The sequence below is a fragment of the Canis aureus genome, chromosome 3 (genome assembly GCF_053574225.1).
Source record: "Canis aureus isolate CA01 chromosome 3, VMU_Caureus_v.1.0, whole genome shotgun sequence".
Lineage (NCBI taxonomy): Eukaryota > Metazoa > Chordata > Mammalia > Carnivora > Canidae > Canis > Canis aureus.
The window spans coordinates 49,435,432-49,454,879 of NC_135613.1; the positions used below are offsets into that span (position 1 = coordinate 49,435,432).

A 19,448-nucleotide genomic window follows, 5' to 3' on the forward strand; every position below is an offset into this window, starting at 1 on the left:
AAGCATCTGCTTTCAGCTCAGGTCATGATCACAGGGTCCTGGGATGGAGCTCCATTCTCCCTCTCCCTGCTGCTCCCCCTGCTTGCACTATCTCTGTCAAATAACTAAATAAAATATTTTTTAAAAGTAAGCAAATAATTCCCAGTGATCATGTAGATCAATACTAACTTTTTAAAACTATATTTTCATTGAAGAAATTTAAAGTTAAGGTAAATTCAATATCTAAGCTGAGTAAGTAAACTCTCATTCCCCATCCACGCTGACTTTTGTTCTAATTGTCAATCATCACACTGAATCATCCCATGGATGAGATGGTGTAATGGAACGAGTCCTGCACTGGATATCAGAAGACTGGATTCCACCACTGCCCAACTGCAACAATTTAGGCAAATCGCTTCACATCTGTGACCCTCAGTCCATTCAGGAGTAAAACAAGACTAGATGATCTATGACTCTACATCCTATAATTCTATAAATTATTAGCATTTTATTTTAACCAATTAAGTTTAGTTTTTTTTTGGTTTTTGTTTTGTTTTGTTTTGTTTTTGAGATCACTTTTAAGTAAAAGCAGCAGAGCACATAAAGGAATCAAACTGAAGAACTCCACAGGAACATTAACACATTAACATGGCTTTGTATGGTCTCATTCTCAAATGCAAAGAGAACCAAAAAAAAAAAAAAAGTATGTTGTATCTGAAGACTATCCAAGTAATATTCTGACCACAGAAGCTTCTAGGGTAGAAAAAATGGTAGAAGAACAGTAAAAATGTTCAAGGAAAACAACCACCACAAGAATACGAAATAAAAAACAGATGCCCTACATACAGTTATTGCTACATGACAGAAGCTTTTCATAGCTTTTCAATACTCCTAAGAAGTCCTGACAGAAGAAGAAATAAAATGTTTCCCTAACCATCAATCTAAATGTCCTTTTTGCATCCTCAAACCTGAAAAGGACAAAATATCAGGCTAGAGACTGACTTATTTGTGCACATAATTCATCTGCTCAACCTTATACCTTTACAGCCTTTAGTAATGTACCCTGAACATAAAAGGCACACAACACCAGGTAAACAAGTGAATGAACCACATATGAATCTCTAATCAACAAATAAGCCCACAGAAAATAAATTCTGGTCAAGCTTTATTACTTCTTTGCAATGTATTCCAGTAAAATGCAACATCTGAAGAGAAGAAAAGGAGTAACTAACCATGCTAGACCTCTCTGGTTCCCAGGTTATCAATATGAATTTGAAATTGCATTTAAGACAGATCACAAAATACCATTCAAACTGAATAATAAAAACAAACAAACAAACAAAAAAAAAAAAACTGAGTAACAAATAGCCTGACATTTACTTACAGGAGTCTCTGGACTATTCAAAAGCCTTTGCTTCCTACTGCAGTAATGGCAAGAAAATCTACCCACTTCCCAAATTAAAAAAAAAAAAAAAAAAAGCTTATAAAAACTTAACTACATTTTCCTAGTTTTGGAACTGGCTTTTATTCAATTAAATTCAAAGAAACTTAAGTTATTTTCAAGCATTTTATTTTAAAAAATTATGTGGGTACAACGAATACTTAAGTTTTACTGTCTAATTAAATCCAACAAGACACTCAGTCAAAAATATATCTTCCTGAAAGGCCGTGGAGGGAATTACAGCTATACAGATATAGCTGTCATAACATATATATGACAGATATCTGTCATAACAGATAAGAGATCTATGCAGTTAAGTTGTAATGTGAATACATTTTTCTAATTAGAATACAATGTTTTTTCATTCAACAAACATCTGCAGTGTCAATACCCTACACAGAAAATAAAATCCTACAGTGCCTTATATGTAAAGATAAAATCTAAGAAGGGCCTATCCTGACCTCAAAAGGAGATAAAACTGGTAGGTAAATATCTAAATACAAGGTAGAAAGCGTGAATGCCATGGGAGATGTGCAGATAAGCACTTCAGGAGCGCAAAGGAAGTTGTTACTACCTCACAGAAACATAACCTTTTCAATCTGTTTAAAGCAATTTCATAACTATTAACTCTTTTAGGCTCACAGCAGCCAACCCTAGAAGAGTGGATGTTTTCCTACTATCACAGATGAGGAAACGAAGGCACAGAAAGGTTGATCCTGCTCCAAAATGTCACATAGTAAAAGGAAGAATCGGGACTCTTTGTATTGTATTTTCTGAGGCAGCAGTTCAACATATGGCAAGCCTTTTGTAAAAGGAAAGAGTATTTTGGTATTGCAAGTAGTCCCATCCTTATGTATGTATGTAAGTATATTATTTATATATACACGTGTGTTAACCTTGATTTCGGTGGACAGGTGTGCTTAAAGCAAGGCAAGGCAACTGTGTACTATAAATATTAAAATAAATAAGCTTCCACCGGATTTAACAGAATGAGCGAATACAACCACTATATCTTCCTCCAACAACTTCTGTTTATTTCTTCCATAATCTTTGCCCACTTCTAAATAAGATTCTAAAATTTCTGTATCTGCTCCCGAGCCCAGGCCACTTGGCTCATCCAATACGTATCTTTATGAAAGGGTACATTAAGATATTTCTTTAACTATTAAAAATTAAACAATGGCAACGGCTCTTCAGTTATGCAAGGGACAAACACATGTGACCTATCAGCAGCAGCTATCGATCAAGATAACGTTGAACGAATGAATGAGTATTTGTAGGCATTTTAAAATCCCGGGCCTGTTGCTCTGGGGCTCAGCGTTCCGCCTCTCATCACTGCCTCACCAGGATACGCACAAGGAACGCAAATTCCAGTATTAATTAGGATATCATTAGGAAAGCAAATCTGAGGCAGGTGAATATACTAATCCCAAAGATTAGAATTACCTCTACCACTGCTCTCCAAGGTGAACTCCGTTGAAGTGGCACTCCTGACCACGCAACCAACATCAGTAAAAGAAAACTGACGCTTCCTGAGCAACCACTTTTCGCAAATATCACGCCTTCCCATCCGCACCTTCAATAACGACTACCTAACCCAGTTAAATCGAAGAATTCAGTCTCCTCTCCATGCACACCGGCTTCTCAATTCCAGTTTCTCAAGCCCCTCTTCTTCTTAGAGAGAGAGAGAGAGAGAGAATTCACCGACTTCGCACAGTAACCCGGCAATAATAAAAGGCAGAAGGTCCAGGGCTCCGATCTCTTGCCTTCTCCAGCACTCTGCCCACCCTTCGCCATTACACCCCGAAGTGGTGCGGCTGGAAGGTGAACTAGTTTGCTCTTCACGCACTTGTCCATCGCTGTCACCCTCCCCGAAGCCCGCGCACGCTCCCCAGACGGCCCCCCGCTCCGCCTCGGAGCCGGCCGAGGCCCGCCACCTGCGCCGGCCCCACCTGGGCTCCCCGGGCGGCCCGCACGCCCCCTCCTCACAGGACAGCCGACCGGCCGCAGCCCATTCTTCCTCCAAACTCCATAAGCCTCTTCCACTCGCCCAACCCCAGCTCCCCCGCCGCGCCCGACTCGCCCCCGGGCGGCCGAGGGCCAGAGGCCGGGCGGCTGCGGCGGGTCCCCACCCACCGGGCCCGCGACGCCCCTCGCCTGGCCGAGGAGCCGCTCCCCGCGGCCGGCGCCCCGCGGAGCCCTCGGAAGCCCCGGAGCGAGCGGGGGCCCGGAGGCCGGGGCTTGCGGGCGCCGGGGCCTACTCACCAGGAGCTGGCGGAGCGTGGGAGCCGGCGCGCCCCCGGGCCTGAGGAGCAGGACGCGGCCCCGGCGCGCGTCCCTACCCCGGGACCTCGCTCGGCGCGGCGAGCCGGGAGCTCACTCCAGCCGCCGCCGCCGCCGCCGCTGCTGCTTCGCCACCTTGGCCGCCATCTTGACTCAACCCCTCTCCCTCCCCCGCGGCTCCGGCGGCCGCCGCTGAGGCGGCTCCGGCGCCGGCTCCGCCTCCTTCCGGAGGGCTGGGAGACCGACTCCCTCCCCTGGCCGAGCGCCGCTCCTACCTCGGCCGCGCTTCCTGGGGCGCCCCGCGCTTCGTCCCCTCGGCGGTCCCTTGGGCCTGACGGCGGCGGTCCCCTCGAGCGGAGACGGGCCGGGGCCGCGCCGTGCCCGGCCGCACCCAGCGCGCTGCCATCGCGCACTCCGGCCGCGCCGCCCGCCGGCTCCCGCGCGCTCGGGGCCTCGCCCGGAGCGTGGGAAAGGCAGGGACCCGAGCCCCCCGCCCCACCTCCTCGGCGGCGGCCGCCTCCTCGGGCCCGGGCTGCGGGGACCGGGAAGTCAGGGCCCCCGGCGCTGCGAGCCCGCGGGGTGCACGGCCACCTCCCCACGACAGTTTCCAGGGCTGCGGCTGAAGCTCGCAGCGGGATCTGGCTGACCTATCGAGCGGTGCGGATTCGCCCATGAGGTCGCTCCTTAGTCTAAAGTCACCCGTCGGAGGAGCCTGTGAAGAGTCTCTCTCTCTCTCTCTCTCTTCCCCCCCAGCCTTCCTTTCTAGAGAAATCCTCGGCACCGCGTGCTCTTCCTTCAGAAGAGCCGCCACCCCACGTGCCAGAATCAAGAAGGAAAAACAAGAGTCGGTTCATCCGGACAAGAAGGGGCTGGCCATGTCCTGATGAGAAAGTCTCGGGTGTTCATAAATGAGTTACAAAACGGTGAATTAAAGAGAGGAGGGAATTCAACACATAGGGAGGGCGGGTATTTTTCATTCGCTGTTTTGTTTTGTTTTGTTTTGTTTTAACCCATTGTAAGGACAAGGGTAAAAGCTGACGGCCAAAGGGTTCGTCTCAGAAATCGAGAAAGCAAAAAAAAAAAAAAAGACATCGTCGGTGCTGCTTAAAGTAGAGAGAACGAGATAAAGGAGGGTTGGGAGGTGTCCTTGTGGAACCACAACAGGAACCCAACGTCGGAAGCTTCTGGTGGGCAAAACGGACTCAACCTCGGAACGTAATTTCCGCGAGTGCCGTTTTCCCGCCGGAGCTTGGATGTGCGGCAGCCTTCCTCCTGCGCAGGCGCAGTGCCTCGGAGGCGAGGATGGAAGCCGCGGGCCTCCTGTGTTTGGCTGCGGCGGCGCTCCTGGCGTGGGGTTTCCTCCGGGTTTGGGACTCCCGGGAAAGAACGAAGAGTCAGGAGCAGGCTGGCGTCCTGGGGGATGGCAGCAGGACCTTGCTGGTGATCGCGCACCCGGACGATGAAGCCATGTTCTTTGCTCCCACGGTGCTGGGCTTGGCCCGCCTGGGGCATCGGCTGTCCTTGCTCTGCTTCTCTGCAGGTAGGAGGCTGTAGGCGGGGCGCGGGGAGCTGGGGCTTCGAGGGGTGTGTAGGTGCTCACCTAACTTAGTCGGCTTCTCCCCGAGGGGGAGCTAAGTGAATACAGCGAAGGTCTCTTCACGGAAGAGACCCCCCCGCCTGTGGGCCGGTGGCGGCCAGCTTCCCGGGTGGGTCTGGGGATGTGCCCGCTTGATGCTCTTCCCTGCCAGCAGGATTGAGGCGCACAAGACAACTGGCTCACGTTTTTGCATTTAATACTTCCATTTCCGCTGGGGATCTGCCACTCTACTCATTATTCTGTGGAGCTTTTTTAGACGCCAGAGGACCAAGAACAGGGATCTTCCTCTGGGACGCCACACCATCCAGGCTGTATCATGCCTGCTCAACCCTTAATATTTTACCACGAAAGGTAGCGCAGGACCTTCCTGCTGCTTTTCAACATCCCTTTGGTGCTAGGAAGATGCATCTGTCAAATTGAAGAGAGAGTCAGATCGTTAGAGGAGAAGATAATTTTATAGGTCATTTTAGAGTTCCATTCCACCGACTTTCAGTCCAGAGGCCTTTCAGAGAGTAAAGTCCTCCTTTATCTTACAGAAAAGGTGGACTGAGAAAACAGAAACTGACCACGATACGGGATTATGGTGATCATTGCACAGCTGTATAAATGTAATTGAACTGTACATAGACAGTGGGTGAATTTTTATAGTATGTAAAATTATACCTCAATAAAGCTATTTTTAACAAACTCCCATGACCTCTTCTCCCATTTGGTTGTGTGTCATTACAGTTCTTTTTCTACACTGATTTTTCTTTTTACAGAAATCCCATTTTATACAATTTTATATTTTTTCACAGAACATGAGTTTACGCTCATTTTGCCAGATATTTGGTTTTTATTATTTTTTTAAAGATTTATTTATAGATTTGAGAGAGAGTACAATTTGGGAGAGATGGGGAGAGAGAGAGAGAGAGAGAGAGAGAGAGAGAGAGAGAGAGAGAGAGAAGTAGACTGCTGACTCAGCAGAGAGCCCTAGAGAAGGCTCCATCCCAGGACCCAGGATCATGACCCCAGCAAGGCAGACACTTAATCAACTGAGCCACCCAGGCGCCCCTACCTAATATTTATTAAAAATTTATGTGGACTGCGCACTGTCAGAATGGCGAAAATCCATAGCATTGACGACCACCAAATGCTGGTGAGGATGTAGAGCAATAAGAACTCTTATTCATTGATGGTGGAAATGCAAAATGCTTCAGCCACTTTGGGAGCCTGTTAGTTTGGCAATTTCTTATAAAAAGTAAACATGCTTGGGGCGCCTGGTTGGCTCAGTCAGTTAAGTGTCTGCCTTTGGCTCAGGTCTTGATCCCAGAGTCCCAGGATTGAGGCCCACGTCTGACTCCCTGCTTGGAATGGAGTCTGCCTCTCTTTCTGTCCCTTCCCCTGCTCATGTGTGTGCCTTTGCTCTCTCAAATAAATAAAATCTTAAATAACTAAACATGCCCTTACCAAACTGTCTAGCAATCCCCCTCCCTGGTACTTATTTACCCAAAGGAGTTGAAAACCCCACAAAAACCTGTCCACAGATGTTTTAGGGTTTTTTTTTTTTAAGATTTTTATTTATTTATTCATGAAAGACAGGCAGAGGGAGAAGCAGGCTCCCTGCAGGAGGTGGGGGGGCTCAATCCCAGGACCCCAGGATCATGACCTAAGCCAAAGGCAGACGCTCAACCACTGAGGCGCCCCTCCACAGATGTTTATAACAGCTTTACTCATAATCACCAAAATCTGAAAGCAACCAAAACATCCTTCAGTTGGTAAATAGATAAATAAGTTGGCACATCCAGATGATAGAATATTATTCAACGCCAAAAAGAAATGAACCATCAAACCATGAAAAAACATGGAAGAACTTGAAGTGTGTGTCATGAAGCGGAAGAAGCAAGTCTGAAAAGGCTACATCCTATGTGATTCCAACCATATGACATTCTGGAAAAGACAAAACTATATAGACAGTAAAATGATCAGTGGTCGCCACAGGTTGGGAGGAAAGAAGGGTACACAGTTTTGAAGGAACACAGAGGATTCTTCGGCAGTGAAAATACTCTCTGATATTATAATAAGGGATATGCATCATTGTACATTTGTCCAAACCCACAGACTGTACACCACCAAGAATGAACCCTAATGTAAAGTATGGACTTTGGGTGATTATGATGTGTCAGTGAGGATTCATCCATTGTAATATACCACTCTCATCAGGGATGTTGATAATGAGAAAGGCTATGCATTGGTGTAGGGGCGAGAGGTATATGTGAAATCTATACCTTCCCCTCAATTTTGCTGCGAACTTATAACTGCTCTAAAAAGCTTAGTTTTATTATTTTTTTAAGATTTTATTTATTTATTCATGAGAGACACAGAGAGAGGCAGAGACACAGGCAGAGAGAAAAGCAAACTCATCCCAAGACCCCGGGATCATGACCTGAGCCACAGGCAGACGCTCAACCACTGAGCCACCCAGGGGTCCCAATTTGGCTATTTTTAAGGCTTTGCATGCATATCAAATTCCCCAAAACATAATTTATATTCTCACTGACAGGTAGTAAGAGTATCTGCCTTAATATAGCACCCTGTCTAGCACTGACTAATATTTTTATATATATTACTTCATGGTATAATACTTTTCCCCCTCAAAATCTTGTTGCCAGTGAAGTTAACCCATTTTTCATATCTATTGAGAATGTAGATCTAAGCACTTTTCTTCTCAGTCTGTGCTTGAAAGGAGATTAATTGTAAATAGATACAGGTAATAGCCTCATTTGGTTTTTAAAAGATTTTATTTATTTATTTGAGAGAGAAAAAGAGAGAATGAGTAGAGCGAGGGGCAGGAGAAGCAGACTCCCTACTGAGCAGGGACTTGTCGCAGGCAATCCCAGGACCCCGGGATCATGACCTGAGCCTAAGGCAGACACTTAACCAACTGAGCCACTTAGGTACCCCTCATTGTTTCCTTTTAATGATATTTATGTTTTATATTACAACTGTGGGAGTCAAATTATAACAAATTTGTTTCAAGATCAGGAGAGAAACCTGGATTTTATATACCAAGTACTTTAGGTGCGGTGGCTTCTTCAGTAAATTTCTCCTTATTTTTCAGCAGGTTGAAACCAGAAGTTAAAATTTTTCAAATGAAAAAATGTAAAACATGCCCTTAGTATATATTAAACACACAGTATCTTTGTCTTGCATTTCCTCTGAATCAAACTTGCCATGTAAATTGTTCTCTCTTGTAACTTTTTTAGAAAGATTTATTTATTTATTACAGAGGATGGAGGGACAGGGAGAGGGAGAGAGAGAATCTTAAGCAGGCACCATGCCCAGCATGGAGCCTATGGCAGGGCTCCATCTCAGGACCCTGAAATCATGACCTGAGCTGAAATCAAGAGTTGGACACTTAACTGGCCAAGCCACCCAGGCGCTCTTGTAATTTTTAAATTACTTTTATTTTTTTTATTAATTTTTAAATCCCCAACTCATTCAAAAAAGGTACAGATTAAACATTAGCCACACTTCCAATTTATTTTAACATGAAAAACAGGAAGCTAATGACTTGTGACATAGTGAAAGCTATATGGCATAATAGAGAAGATACTATGGACATAATATGGAGTAAAGCATGAATTCTCATCTCAGAGTTTTAGATTAAAGAAACTTCTCCAAAGAGGTTTTCTTTCAAACTCATCTTTTAAAAAACAGAACTTGGTATATAGGAAATGATATACCAAAAAAAAAAAAAGGAAATGAGATACATTTGTCCTAGGCTGTAGTACAAGCATCAGTAAGTCTTGGACTTAAATGAGTAATTCATTATAACTACATTGTCAGTTTTAAGGGGTGGGGAAAGAAATACACTATTTTGCTATTAGTTCCTCATTTGATCCTATCAGCAATCCCATGATAGTCATTACTAAATATATAAAACTTTGTATGTGTGTGTAATTTGTTATTCCTATTTTACAAATATGGAAACTGAATCACAAGGAGATTAAATAACTGGACTAAAGTGACTAGCTAGAATGTAGAGACTCCTGGGCCCTGTGGCTCTTCCCTGTTCTAAACCATTACACCCATTCTGCCTCTCGCATTGCCTAGTAGGTTATGTCAGTTGAGGAAATAACTATTTTGATTCCCACTATATGTTCTAAGACGCGCTAGTTCATTAAGCTGCTATTAAATTAAATTTGGGGGACATTAGCCAGATGTGCTATCCTCCATTTAGAGGTTCACAGCCCTTATTAGAATATCGACATCTTTGAGGAGTCTTGTAAAATAACCTATTTAACTTTGTTTCATCCAACGTTTCTCCAATTTATATAACCACTGAAATACCTGTTAATGTACACATGGGAGAAAGCTATACTAGATAATAGAATGTTATTGAATACATTTGGTGGAGAATTAACACAACCAGTTCTGTGTTTTAGAAAGCTCATTCTGGTGGCAATGTGGAGAATAGTTTATAGGGGGATACTGGCATTGGGAAAACCAATGCAGCCCCTTCTTTATCCTGAGACTGCATTCCACCTCTCATATGCGAGATTTCTCTGTATCTGTGATCCATATGCCATTCTCTTAGTTTGACATCCCTGTGCCAACACAGTGTCTTAATCACTATAGGTTTGGTTTGATTGGGTTTTTTTGTTTTGTTTTGTTTGGTCTTTTTAAGATTTTATTTTTAAGTAATCTCTACATCCATGGTGCTCAAACTCACAACCCTGAGATCAAGAGTCACATGTTCCACAGCCTGAGCCAGCCAAGCATCCCTTTAAAAAAAGAGAGATTTTATTTATTTGAGAGAGACGGGGGGGGGGGCAGAGGGAGAGGGAGAAGCAGATTCCTTGCTGAGCAGGAAGCCCAATCCAGGGCTCGATCCCAGGACCCTGAGATCATGACCTGAGCTGAAGGCAGACATTTAACCAACTGAGCCACTCAGGCCCCCCAGCCAGGCACCCCTTAACTATTGTAGCTTTTATACAGTATTAGCTGGTATGATGAGCCCTCTGTTTTTTGGTTCTTCAGGGTGTATTTGCTGTTTTTGACCTTTTTTTCTCCCAAATACATTTTAGGATAAGTTTGGTCGTGTTCAAGAAAAAACTTTTCTGGCATTTTTTTATTGGACTTTCACTGACTTTTGATCGATATAGGGAGCGTTGACATTTTTCTTTGAAAGTTGATATATTTTCAATATAGTCTTCCCATCTCTGATTTTATAGTCTGTTCATTTACTTTGGCCTGCTTTAATGTCTATTAAATAGTCTTATAACGGTCTTACGTGTATATTGAGACAATTAGTAATTTTGTCCTCTAATGTGTTCCTCATACCCAGAGGCTCTCTTTGCAAATAGTATAGTCTTGTTACATGCTCATAGTTTGATACTCTTTTATTTCTTTAAATATATTAAATACCTATTTCTGCTTCTAGTAAGTCTAGTTTTTGTAATCTACGTGTCTAATTCTGCTCTTTGAGTAAGTCATTCTGAGTGACTTGTTTCTGACTATATTGCGGGTTTGGGTTTTTTTAATCGTAAGCACATGCTTCTTGGAACCATGTTTATAAGATTTTGATGATTTATATTTGCTTCAGCCTGGTTTAGAGTGATCACTTTAGATTACTCTAAACCAGAATTTTAGATTAAGATTTTTCAGGCCACAAAACTAGTATAAGTTCAATACCCAAATACAAGTGCATTAGCTGTGTAATACTGTGTAACAAATTATCTCAAAACTTTGTGGCTTAAAGCAATAATGATTCCTTATCTCTCATGATTTCAAAGAACATGGTAGTCTCTGCCCCACAACACTTAGTACCTCAGCTGGCAGATGCAAAGGCTGGGGACTAGAATTACCTGAATTAGCAATGTTGGCCAGAATATCCACATTTGATAAATCTGTGGAGCGTGGGCTCCTTCACAACCTGGTGGCTTGGTTCCTGGGCAAGGATTCTGAGAGGGAGCCTGCACTAGGGGTAGCCACATTGCCTTTTATGGTCTAGCCTTGGAAATCAGGCAGTATCAATTTCACTGCATTCTGTTTGTCAGGTCAGTCCCAAGTCACATCTAGATTTAAGGAGAGAAATAGACTCCACCTGTTGATAGAGAACAGCAAGGTTCTATAAGTGCATGTGGGACTAGAAATACTACTGTCACTATTTTCGGAAAACAGTGTGCCACACCAAGTGAAGGCAAGCAGGTGCTTAAGAATTCTTAGGGGTGACATTTTTCTTATTTTCCTTCCCTCTGGAACTTGAGACAGAGATGTAGCCCCACCATCTCTGTTTAGAGTGGGTTTTCTTCTACTTCCCCTGCTGTAGATACTGCCTTCTGAAGATCCTGTCTTCGTGTAGAGATCTCCTTACTCGTATCCAACCTATATTTCCTCCTCCCCTGACTTTAGGACACCAGGCATAGGTGCCCTGGCTTCAGGTACCCTCTACCTGTCTGGATTTATGCTTACGTATTGCTTAAGACCTCCAAAGATAGCCCTTACTTTCCTGCTAATTCAGCCATACATTCTAAAACATGTTTGCCTTATATTTCATATGTTCGGGTATCCTAGGCTAAGAAGGTCTCTGCAGACATCTGATTCACCTTATTTCCTAAAACAGAACTTACAAGATATTTTTAATATTGCTTTTTAACCATGAAGAATTCTTCAGCATTTTCCCCATTGAGCTAATTTTGATCCAGCCTCCAAAATGTCTCATTTAACTTTTTTCTTCCTGAACCAATACCCAAATAAATTTGGGATTTCTGAAAAAGTATGATCTAAATATTAACTCCACCCTGTTGAGAATGGAATAAATTAGCACTATTTTAAAACATGAATTTTGTGTATACCTGAAACTGATGGTATTTATCAATTACATCTCAATAAAAAACAAAAAATAATTTTAAAAAATTTTTCATGAAGATTTTATTTATTCATAAGAGACATAGAGAAGCAGAGACATAAGCAGAGGGAGAAGCAGGCTCTCTGCACGGAGCCCAATGCAGAACTTGTTCCCAAAACCCTGGGATCACAGCCTGAGCCAAAGGCAGATGCTCAACCACTGAGCCACCCAGAAATAATAATTTTAAAAAGAAAATAAAGAAAAAGATGAGTTCTGTTTCTTTAAAGGATACAGAAACTTCAGAAAATAACTCAAAGGTTTACATATATTTCCAGTCCTAATTTATAAAAATAAATAAAAATTTCATATTTCTATATATAAATACACACATATATATAAATAAAATAGGCACTTTCCCTGAGGCTTAGGTTGATAGGATTTCCATATGATCAAGTCAACCAAAGAACATTTAGGCATCGAAGGACTAAACGCTGAAAACTGAAAACAATGCTTATTCATAAAAGTTGATTCTGACGGGTGAACTGATAGGTTAGCTGGTTTTGAGTATTTTGCCTATTTCTAAATATATATTTACTTACTTTCTTTTTTATAATTAAGTTCAGAATTTATATGCCAGGTAACTTTTTATACAATTTCTATTTTGAACCTAACAGTGTATAAGTATCTATAAAAATGTTTGTCTTGCTGGTATGTTACCCAATTAAAGAATGCTACACAGTTTTCAGAGCTTTTATTTACTTAATAAATTAGAATTTTAAGTCTAAAAGGACTTGCTTAAACTATGAGAAATCATAAAAGAAATGCTCATAAACATCAGGGAAGAAGATTATGTCAGAGATCAAAGAGACACCCCACAGTGACAAAGATTGCCATTAACAAAAAGGAAAGACTACAAGTGTAAAAAAGAAAGAAAATGCAGTAAAACTCATCTGATAGAGGTATAAAATGGGAATAACCAACAAAACAATGCATTTTGAAGAGCTTAGTATTAGAAATGCTTGTTACAACTGCTCACTGCAATGAATTAGACACTGTTCTCATGCAGTACATAGATGTCATCCCATCTGATACAAATATGCCTGAATGTTCAGAAAAAGTTTCCCATATGTTTGGCCTTATTAACAATGACCTATCTGTAAGTCACAGATCAGAGACATTAACAAAAAGTATTTCCCTTAGTAAAAGTCATTTTAATGCATTCCTTTTAGGAAGAATAAAAACATACAGTACTTATTGTACCTGAAACTAACATTGTATATCAACTGTACATCCATAAAAAAAAAAAAAAGAGTACTTATGAGTATATTGGTTGATAATAGCATATGGCAGTATTTCTTGATCTTGGCTGCATAGATAACATGCTCAGTATTTTTCTCAAATGATCTTTTAAAAACTTGATTTACCAGTTTTTTTTTAAGATTTTATTTTATTTTTTTAAAAATATTTTATTTATTTATTCATGAGGACACAGAGAGAGAGAGGCAGAGACACAGGCAGAGGGAGTGACTCAATCCTAGGACGCGGAGATCACGCCCTGAGCCAAAAGCAAACGCTCAACCACTGAGCTGCCCAGACAACCCTTAAGATTTTATTTTTATATAATCCCCATTAAACATGGGGCTTGAACTCAATCCCAAAATCAAGAGTTGGATGTTCTACAAACTAAGCCAGCCAAGTGCCCCTCCACCTATTTTATTTTATTTATTTATTTATTTATTTATTTATTTATTTATTCTACCTATTTTAAAGACATAATTTCTGGGGCAGTCAGTGGTACAGTCAGTTAAGAGTCCAACTCTTGGTTTTGGCTCAGGTCATGATCTCAGAGTCATGAAATCGGGCCCTATGCCAGAACCCAAGTTCAGCAGAGTCCGCTTGGGATTTCCTATCTCCCTCTGCCCCTCCCCCTCGTGCCCTCTCTCTCTCTCTAAAGTAAATAAACCTTTAAAAAAAAAACATACTTTTGGGCAGCCTGGGTGGCTCAGCGGTTTAGCGCCTGCCTTCAGCCCAGGGCCTGATCTTGGAGACCCGGGATTGAGTCCCACATCTGGCTCCCGGCATGGAGCCTGCTTCTCCCTCTGCCTGTGTCTCTGCCTCTCTCTCTCTCTATCTCTCTCTCTCTCTCTCTGTGTGTGTGTCTCATGAATAGATGATTGATAGATAGATAGATAGATAGATAGATAGATAGATAGATAGATAGATAGATAGACAGACAGACGGACGATCCCTGGGTGGCTCAGCGGTTTAGCGCCTGCCTTTGGCCCAGGGCGCGATCCTGGAGTCCGGGATCGAGTCCCGCGTCGGGCTCCCGGCATGGAGCCTGCTTCTCCCTCCTCTCTCTCTTTCTCTCTCTCTCTCCACCTCTCTCTATGTCTATCATGAATAAATAAATAAATAAATCTTTAAATTAAAAAATCGTTAAAAACATTTTTTACACTGATAACTAATAACTGAAAGATTTTTATTCAGTGCAAATCTAAATTTTTAATATTTTTTATTGTGAAAAAAGATATATAACATAAGATTTACCATTTTAGTCATTTTTAAGTATTCAATAAGTGGCATTAAGTACATTCACAATATTGTATAACCATCACCACTGTTTCCAGAACTTTTTCATTATCCCAAGCAGAATTCCACATATTAAGCAATAACTCATTTCTTCTTCTTCCCAGCCCCTGGCAACCACTAGCATATGTTCTATCTCTAGAATAATATTATTCTAGGTACTTCATATAAGTAGAATCCTACAATAATTGTCCTTTTATGTCTGGCTTACTTTAATTAGCATAATGTTTTAAAAGTTCATCCATGTCGTAGCATGTATCACAATTTCATTCCTTTTTAAGGCTGAATAATACCCCATTATGGGTATATATAAAATTTTGCTTATCTGGACACTTAGGTTGTTTCCATTTTTTTGTCTGTTGTGAATAATGCTGCTAAGAACACAGGTATATGAGTATCTGTTTGAATCCCTGTTTTCAATTTTTTTGAGTAGAAGAGTAGAATAGAATTGCTGAGTTATATGTTAATTCTGTGTTTAAATTTTTGAGGAATCAGGGGATCCCTGGGTGGCTCAGTGGTTTAGCGCCTGCCTTTGGCCCAGGGCTCAATCCTGGAGTCCCGGGATCAAGTCTCACATCAGGCCCCCTGCATGGAGTCTGCTTCTCCCTCTGCCTGTGTCTCTGCCTCTTTCTCCCTCTATGTCTATCATGAATAAATAAATAAAATCTTTAAAAAAAAATTTTTTTTTGAGGAATCAGCAAATGGTTTTCCACAGCAGCTATACCATTTTATGTTCCTATCAGCAATGCACAAGTGTTCTAATTTCCCCACATCCCCACCTACACTTGTAATTTTTCATTTTTTAAAAAATATCGCCTCAGCCCATGTCCTGGTGATGGTATTCTGTTTTGTTTTGTTTTGTTTTGAGATATTATTTTTAAGTAATCTGTACATCTAGTGTGGGGCTCAAACTCACAGCCCCAAGATCAAGAGTCACATGCTCCACCAACAAAGCCAGCCAGGGGCCCCTGCTTTTGTTTTTGTTTTTTCTTTTTTTTTTTTTTTGCCACTGCCATCCTAATGGGTATGAAATGATACCTCATTGTGGTTTTGCCTTGATTTCCCTAGTGACTAATGATATCGAACATCTTTTCTTTTTTTTCTTTAAAGATTTTATTTATTTATTCGTAGAGACAGAGAGGGTCAGACACAGGCAGAGAGAAGCAGGCTCCATGCAGGGAGCCCCATGTGGAACTTTATCCCGGGACTCCAGGATCACGCCTGGGCCAAAGGCAGGCACTCAACCGCTGAGCCACCCAGGCGTCCCTCGAGCATCTTTTCCGATGCTTATTGCCCATCTGTCTTTGGAGAAATGTCTGTTCAAGTAATTTAACCATTTTTTAATTCTAGTTTTTATTTTTAAACCATTATTTCTCCAACTGGGTTCTGTGGATGCATTCTAATGGAAAAGAGTCTAGTTCTTTTGGTTTTAGCTTCCTTTGGGAAACCCAGGACTTTGGGTTCTAGTAACAATGCCTACTCCTTTTATCTGTCCATTCTAGGGTTGGTAGTTACTTCTTGCTGTCACTAATCTCAGGGCTACTTCACTGGTCCCTGTTTGGTCCTCAAATCTTCCATCAGTTATATATTAAATAATTTCCATTAAATTCTTACTGATATAAATATTTGACATGACTGGGTATGTCAGCCTGGATAGACTTTAATTGATCCAGAACCTAAACTCCTTCATTTTAGAGTCGAGCAACTGTTGACCTTTTTTCTTTCAAATACGTTTTAGAATTTGCTTAGTCACGTTCAAGGAAAAACCTTGCTAGCATTCTTGAAACCCAGGAACTTAAGGAATCTCTTCAATTTTCATGATGTCAATAGAAAGTATTGTGCCCATAATGCTTTGATTCTCAATCCATTTCTGGTTTTAACAAATTAAAACTTAGGGATGCCTGGGTGACTCAGTGGCTTAGCGCCTGCCTTCAGCCCAGGATATGATCCTGGAGTCCTGGGATCAAGTCCCACATGGAGCCTGCATGGAGCCTGCTTCTCCCTCTGCCTGTGTCTCTGCCTCTCTCTCTCTCTCTCTCTCTCTCTCGCTCTCTCTCTCTGTGTCTCTCATATAAATAGATAAAATATTTTTTCAAAAAAATTTTTTTAAAAAATTAAAACTTAAAAGGTAGGGGTACTTGGGTGGCTCATTCAGTTAAGTGTCTACCTTTGTCGAAGGTCATGATCCCAGGGTCCTGCCCAGCAGGGAATCTGCTTCTCCCTCTGCCTGCTGCTCCCCTCCTTGTACATTCTCTTTCTTTCTCTCTGTCAAATAAATAAATAAAAAATCTTTAAAAAAAAAATAAAATGAAACTTAAAAGGTAGGGTAACTAAGGGAGTGGGAGGGAGCTATATATACATATAAATATACATATGTAAATATGAATATATGTAACTTTGTTCCTTTTGATGTTTAACCAAGTAAATATTTTACCTACTTAGAATAAATAAATTTTAAACAAAATAAAATGTTTACCTTTATACATGTGGTGCATAAATGTGGTCTTTACAAAGTGACCTTAGTTTCCATTAAATGTCATTATGATTGCTAGTAATTATTGAGAAGTATTAGTTATCACAAGACAGAAGACTTCACTAAGCATACAATTGATGATCCATAAGCTTATCACACACCTCTGTATACACACACACACACACAAAAGATAGTTCAATATAAATAAATCGACATTCATCCTATTTATTTTGTTTTCTAGAATAATGATCTCCAAACTTTTTTGGATCACATTTTCCTATTGGTAAAAACTTTTTTTTTTTTTTTTTTTTTGAGAGAGAGATAGGGAGAGAGATTCTCAAGCAGGCTTTACATCCACCACAGAGCCCGTGGCAGGGCTCAATCTCATGACCCTGAGATCACAACCTGAGCCAAAATCAAGAGTCAGACACTTAACCAGCTGAACCAACCAGGCACCCTTCCTGCTGGTAAAAACTTTTGTCCATATACTCCCATTATATGTATATTTCTTTATAATTATATTAAATATGTGGACCACTGAACTAACATGAATATTATAAAATATTAATAAAAGTTGACATGTGTAAAGGACAAGGTATGCAAATTAAGAGGAAAAGTTCTAAAGCTTTTCCTCACCCCAAATAGATAATCTTGTGCAACTCAGGGTACAACCTACCCTAGTTGGACATGGTTCTAGAGTGTGTCATTAGGAGCTGCTGAAGGATCTCACACTTAACTCCGTTGAAGTGCCTACATGTTCACTAAACATAGGGTAAATTTTCTAAATAATCTCTGACCTCAATTCCCTAATCTATTTTAAATTCCTCAATTCAAACACAAACCAATACAACCAGCTCCATAAACTCATTAGCCTCCATTCTAGGCAGTTTCTCAGAATCATAATCAGAGTCTGATATGCACAGCCTCTGGACTTTGGAATCACCTACTGGTGTTCATTAGACTCTTTATCACCAAAGATCAAGTAACCTTGAGATGAAATAGGAAAAGATATGTTTATGGATTTGAGGGAAACCTAAGATATAATAACCATCATAAGATTGACTATAGCATCTATCTGACTTTTTTAAGATTTTATTTATTTATTCATGAAAGACACAGAGAGAGGCAGAGACATAGAGGGAGAAGCAGGCTCCCTGTGGGGAGCCTGATGCAGGACTCAATCCCAAGACCCCAGGATCATGACCTGAGCCAAAAGCAGATACTCAACCACTGAGCCACCCAGGCATTCCACGTGTGTCTGGCTTTTTAAAAAGTAACTAAAATATTGTGATAAGGATATACAAAACTGAGCTATTATCTGGAGTCTCTTTAGGATTTGTCCCTTTGCTGGATACAATGTAATGACTGTCTCCTCTCTGGGTTCAAACAGTTGAAAACAAGCATTAGAGTAACTTCTGCCAAAGTTGAAAGGTCAGATGTGGGAGTTTTCCTCTGAATTGTCTGGCCATAAACGAAGCCTCTCTGAGCTCCCTGCAGAGAGCCTGTTTTTCCCTCTGCCTGTGTCACTGCCTCCCTCTCTCTGTCTCTCATGAATAAGTTTTTTAAAAATCTTTAAATGAAGCCTCTCTTTGTTCAATACTTCATGAGTGTCTGCAGTGTGCTGAACACCAGGATGATACAAAGTTGAACAAGACTTGTGACTTTTAAGGTCAATGACATTTAGGAATTAATAATCTGATCATGGAGAAAAGTTCATAACTTCCGAGCAGAATACTGGAAATGATTCCTTGCAGGGGGGAAAAATAGAAGACTTCCCAGAGGGAATGCCGTTTGGTCAGGACAGTGAAAATGGGTGGTAATTCAGGAAGTAAAGAAATCGAGGAAAGAGAAAACACAGAGTGCTGAACTGGGTGGATATGCATTGTCTCATGTAATCCTCAGGAAAGAGGAGATAGCCATCGTCTCTACAGGTGGAGGAACTGTGGCTCCTTCTCCCTCTGCAGCTCCCCCTGCAGGAGATACGAGATAGCCATCGTCTCTACAGGTGGAGGAACTGTGGCTCAGGAAAGTTAAGTAACTAGCACACATTACACATGCAATTATCTGCTGGGGAGTTGAATTAAGGGTTGCATTAGCTAGACAATAGCTCATAAGTGCAGTTTAAGTGGTACTAAAATTACACTGTATATTATTTGTAAGGATACAGGGAAGCTGTACTTACCAGAACCGTTCTTCAGAACTAGAATATATGGGGACGCCTGAGTGGCTCAGTGGTTGAGTGTCTACCTTTGGC

The 19,448-nt window shown here is 41.4% G+C and overlaps 3 protein-coding genes and 1 long non-coding RNA gene across 29 annotated transcripts in view; 2 read left to right on the forward strand and 2 right to left on the reverse strand.

The window, feature by feature from the left end:
• NCOR1 (nuclear receptor corepressor 1) overlaps positions 1-3,850 on the reverse strand; it is a 149,551-nt gene extending 145,701 nt beyond the window's left edge. For 8 of the 20 annotated variants that reach the window (XM_077892500.1, XM_077892494.1, XM_077892492.1 and 5 more), the window contains exon 1: positions 3,686-3,848. The gene's annotated coding sequence lies outside the window, so the exon portion shown is untranslated. Of the gene's footprint in view, positions 1-3,685 lie in introns of all 20 variants that reach the window. The other 12 variants (XM_077892509.1, XM_077892511.1, XM_077892507.1 and 9 more) reach the window with 3 other exon arrangements.
• Positions 320-4,803, forward strand: LOC144304533 (uncharacterized). The gene is made up of 3 exons (XM_077883059.1): positions 320-426; positions 3,298-4,360; positions 4,457-4,803. The coding sequence occupies exons 1-3, from the start codon at positions 320-322 to the stop codon at positions 4,613-4,615; spliced, it is 1,329 nt and encodes a 442-aa protein (XP_077739185.1). The 3' UTR covers positions 4,616-4,803.
• Positions 4,360-19,448, forward strand: part of PIGL (phosphatidylinositol glycan anchor biosynthesis class L) — an 85,637-nt gene continuing 70,548 nt past the window's right edge. The window contains exons 1-2 of one of the 4 annotated variants that reach the window (XM_077892522.1): positions 4,360-4,626; positions 4,724-5,243. In XM_077892522.1, coding sequence (XP_077748648.1) covers positions 5,006-5,243 — 238 coding nt within the window. In that variant the 5' untranslated portion in view covers positions 4,360-4,626; positions 4,724-5,005. Of the gene's footprint in view, positions 4,627-4,688; positions 5,244-19,448 lie in introns of those variants that run through there. The other 3 variants (XM_077892525.1, XM_077892524.1, XM_077892523.1) reach the window with 3 other exon arrangements.
• The window catches only part of LOC144310861 (uncharacterized), a 35,814-nt gene continuing 21,928 nt past the window's right edge, over positions 5,563-19,448 (reverse strand). For 3 of the 4 annotated variants that reach the window (XR_013376496.1, XR_013376494.1, XR_013376495.1), the window contains 2 exons: positions 16,889-16,986; positions 5,563-5,708 (listed from right to left, as the gene is read on the reverse strand). This is a non-coding gene — a long non-coding RNA (uncharacterized LOC144310861). Of the gene's footprint in view, positions 5,709-14,279; positions 14,527-16,888; positions 16,987-19,448 lie in introns of those variants that run through there. The other variant, XR_013376497.1, reaches the window with a different exon arrangement.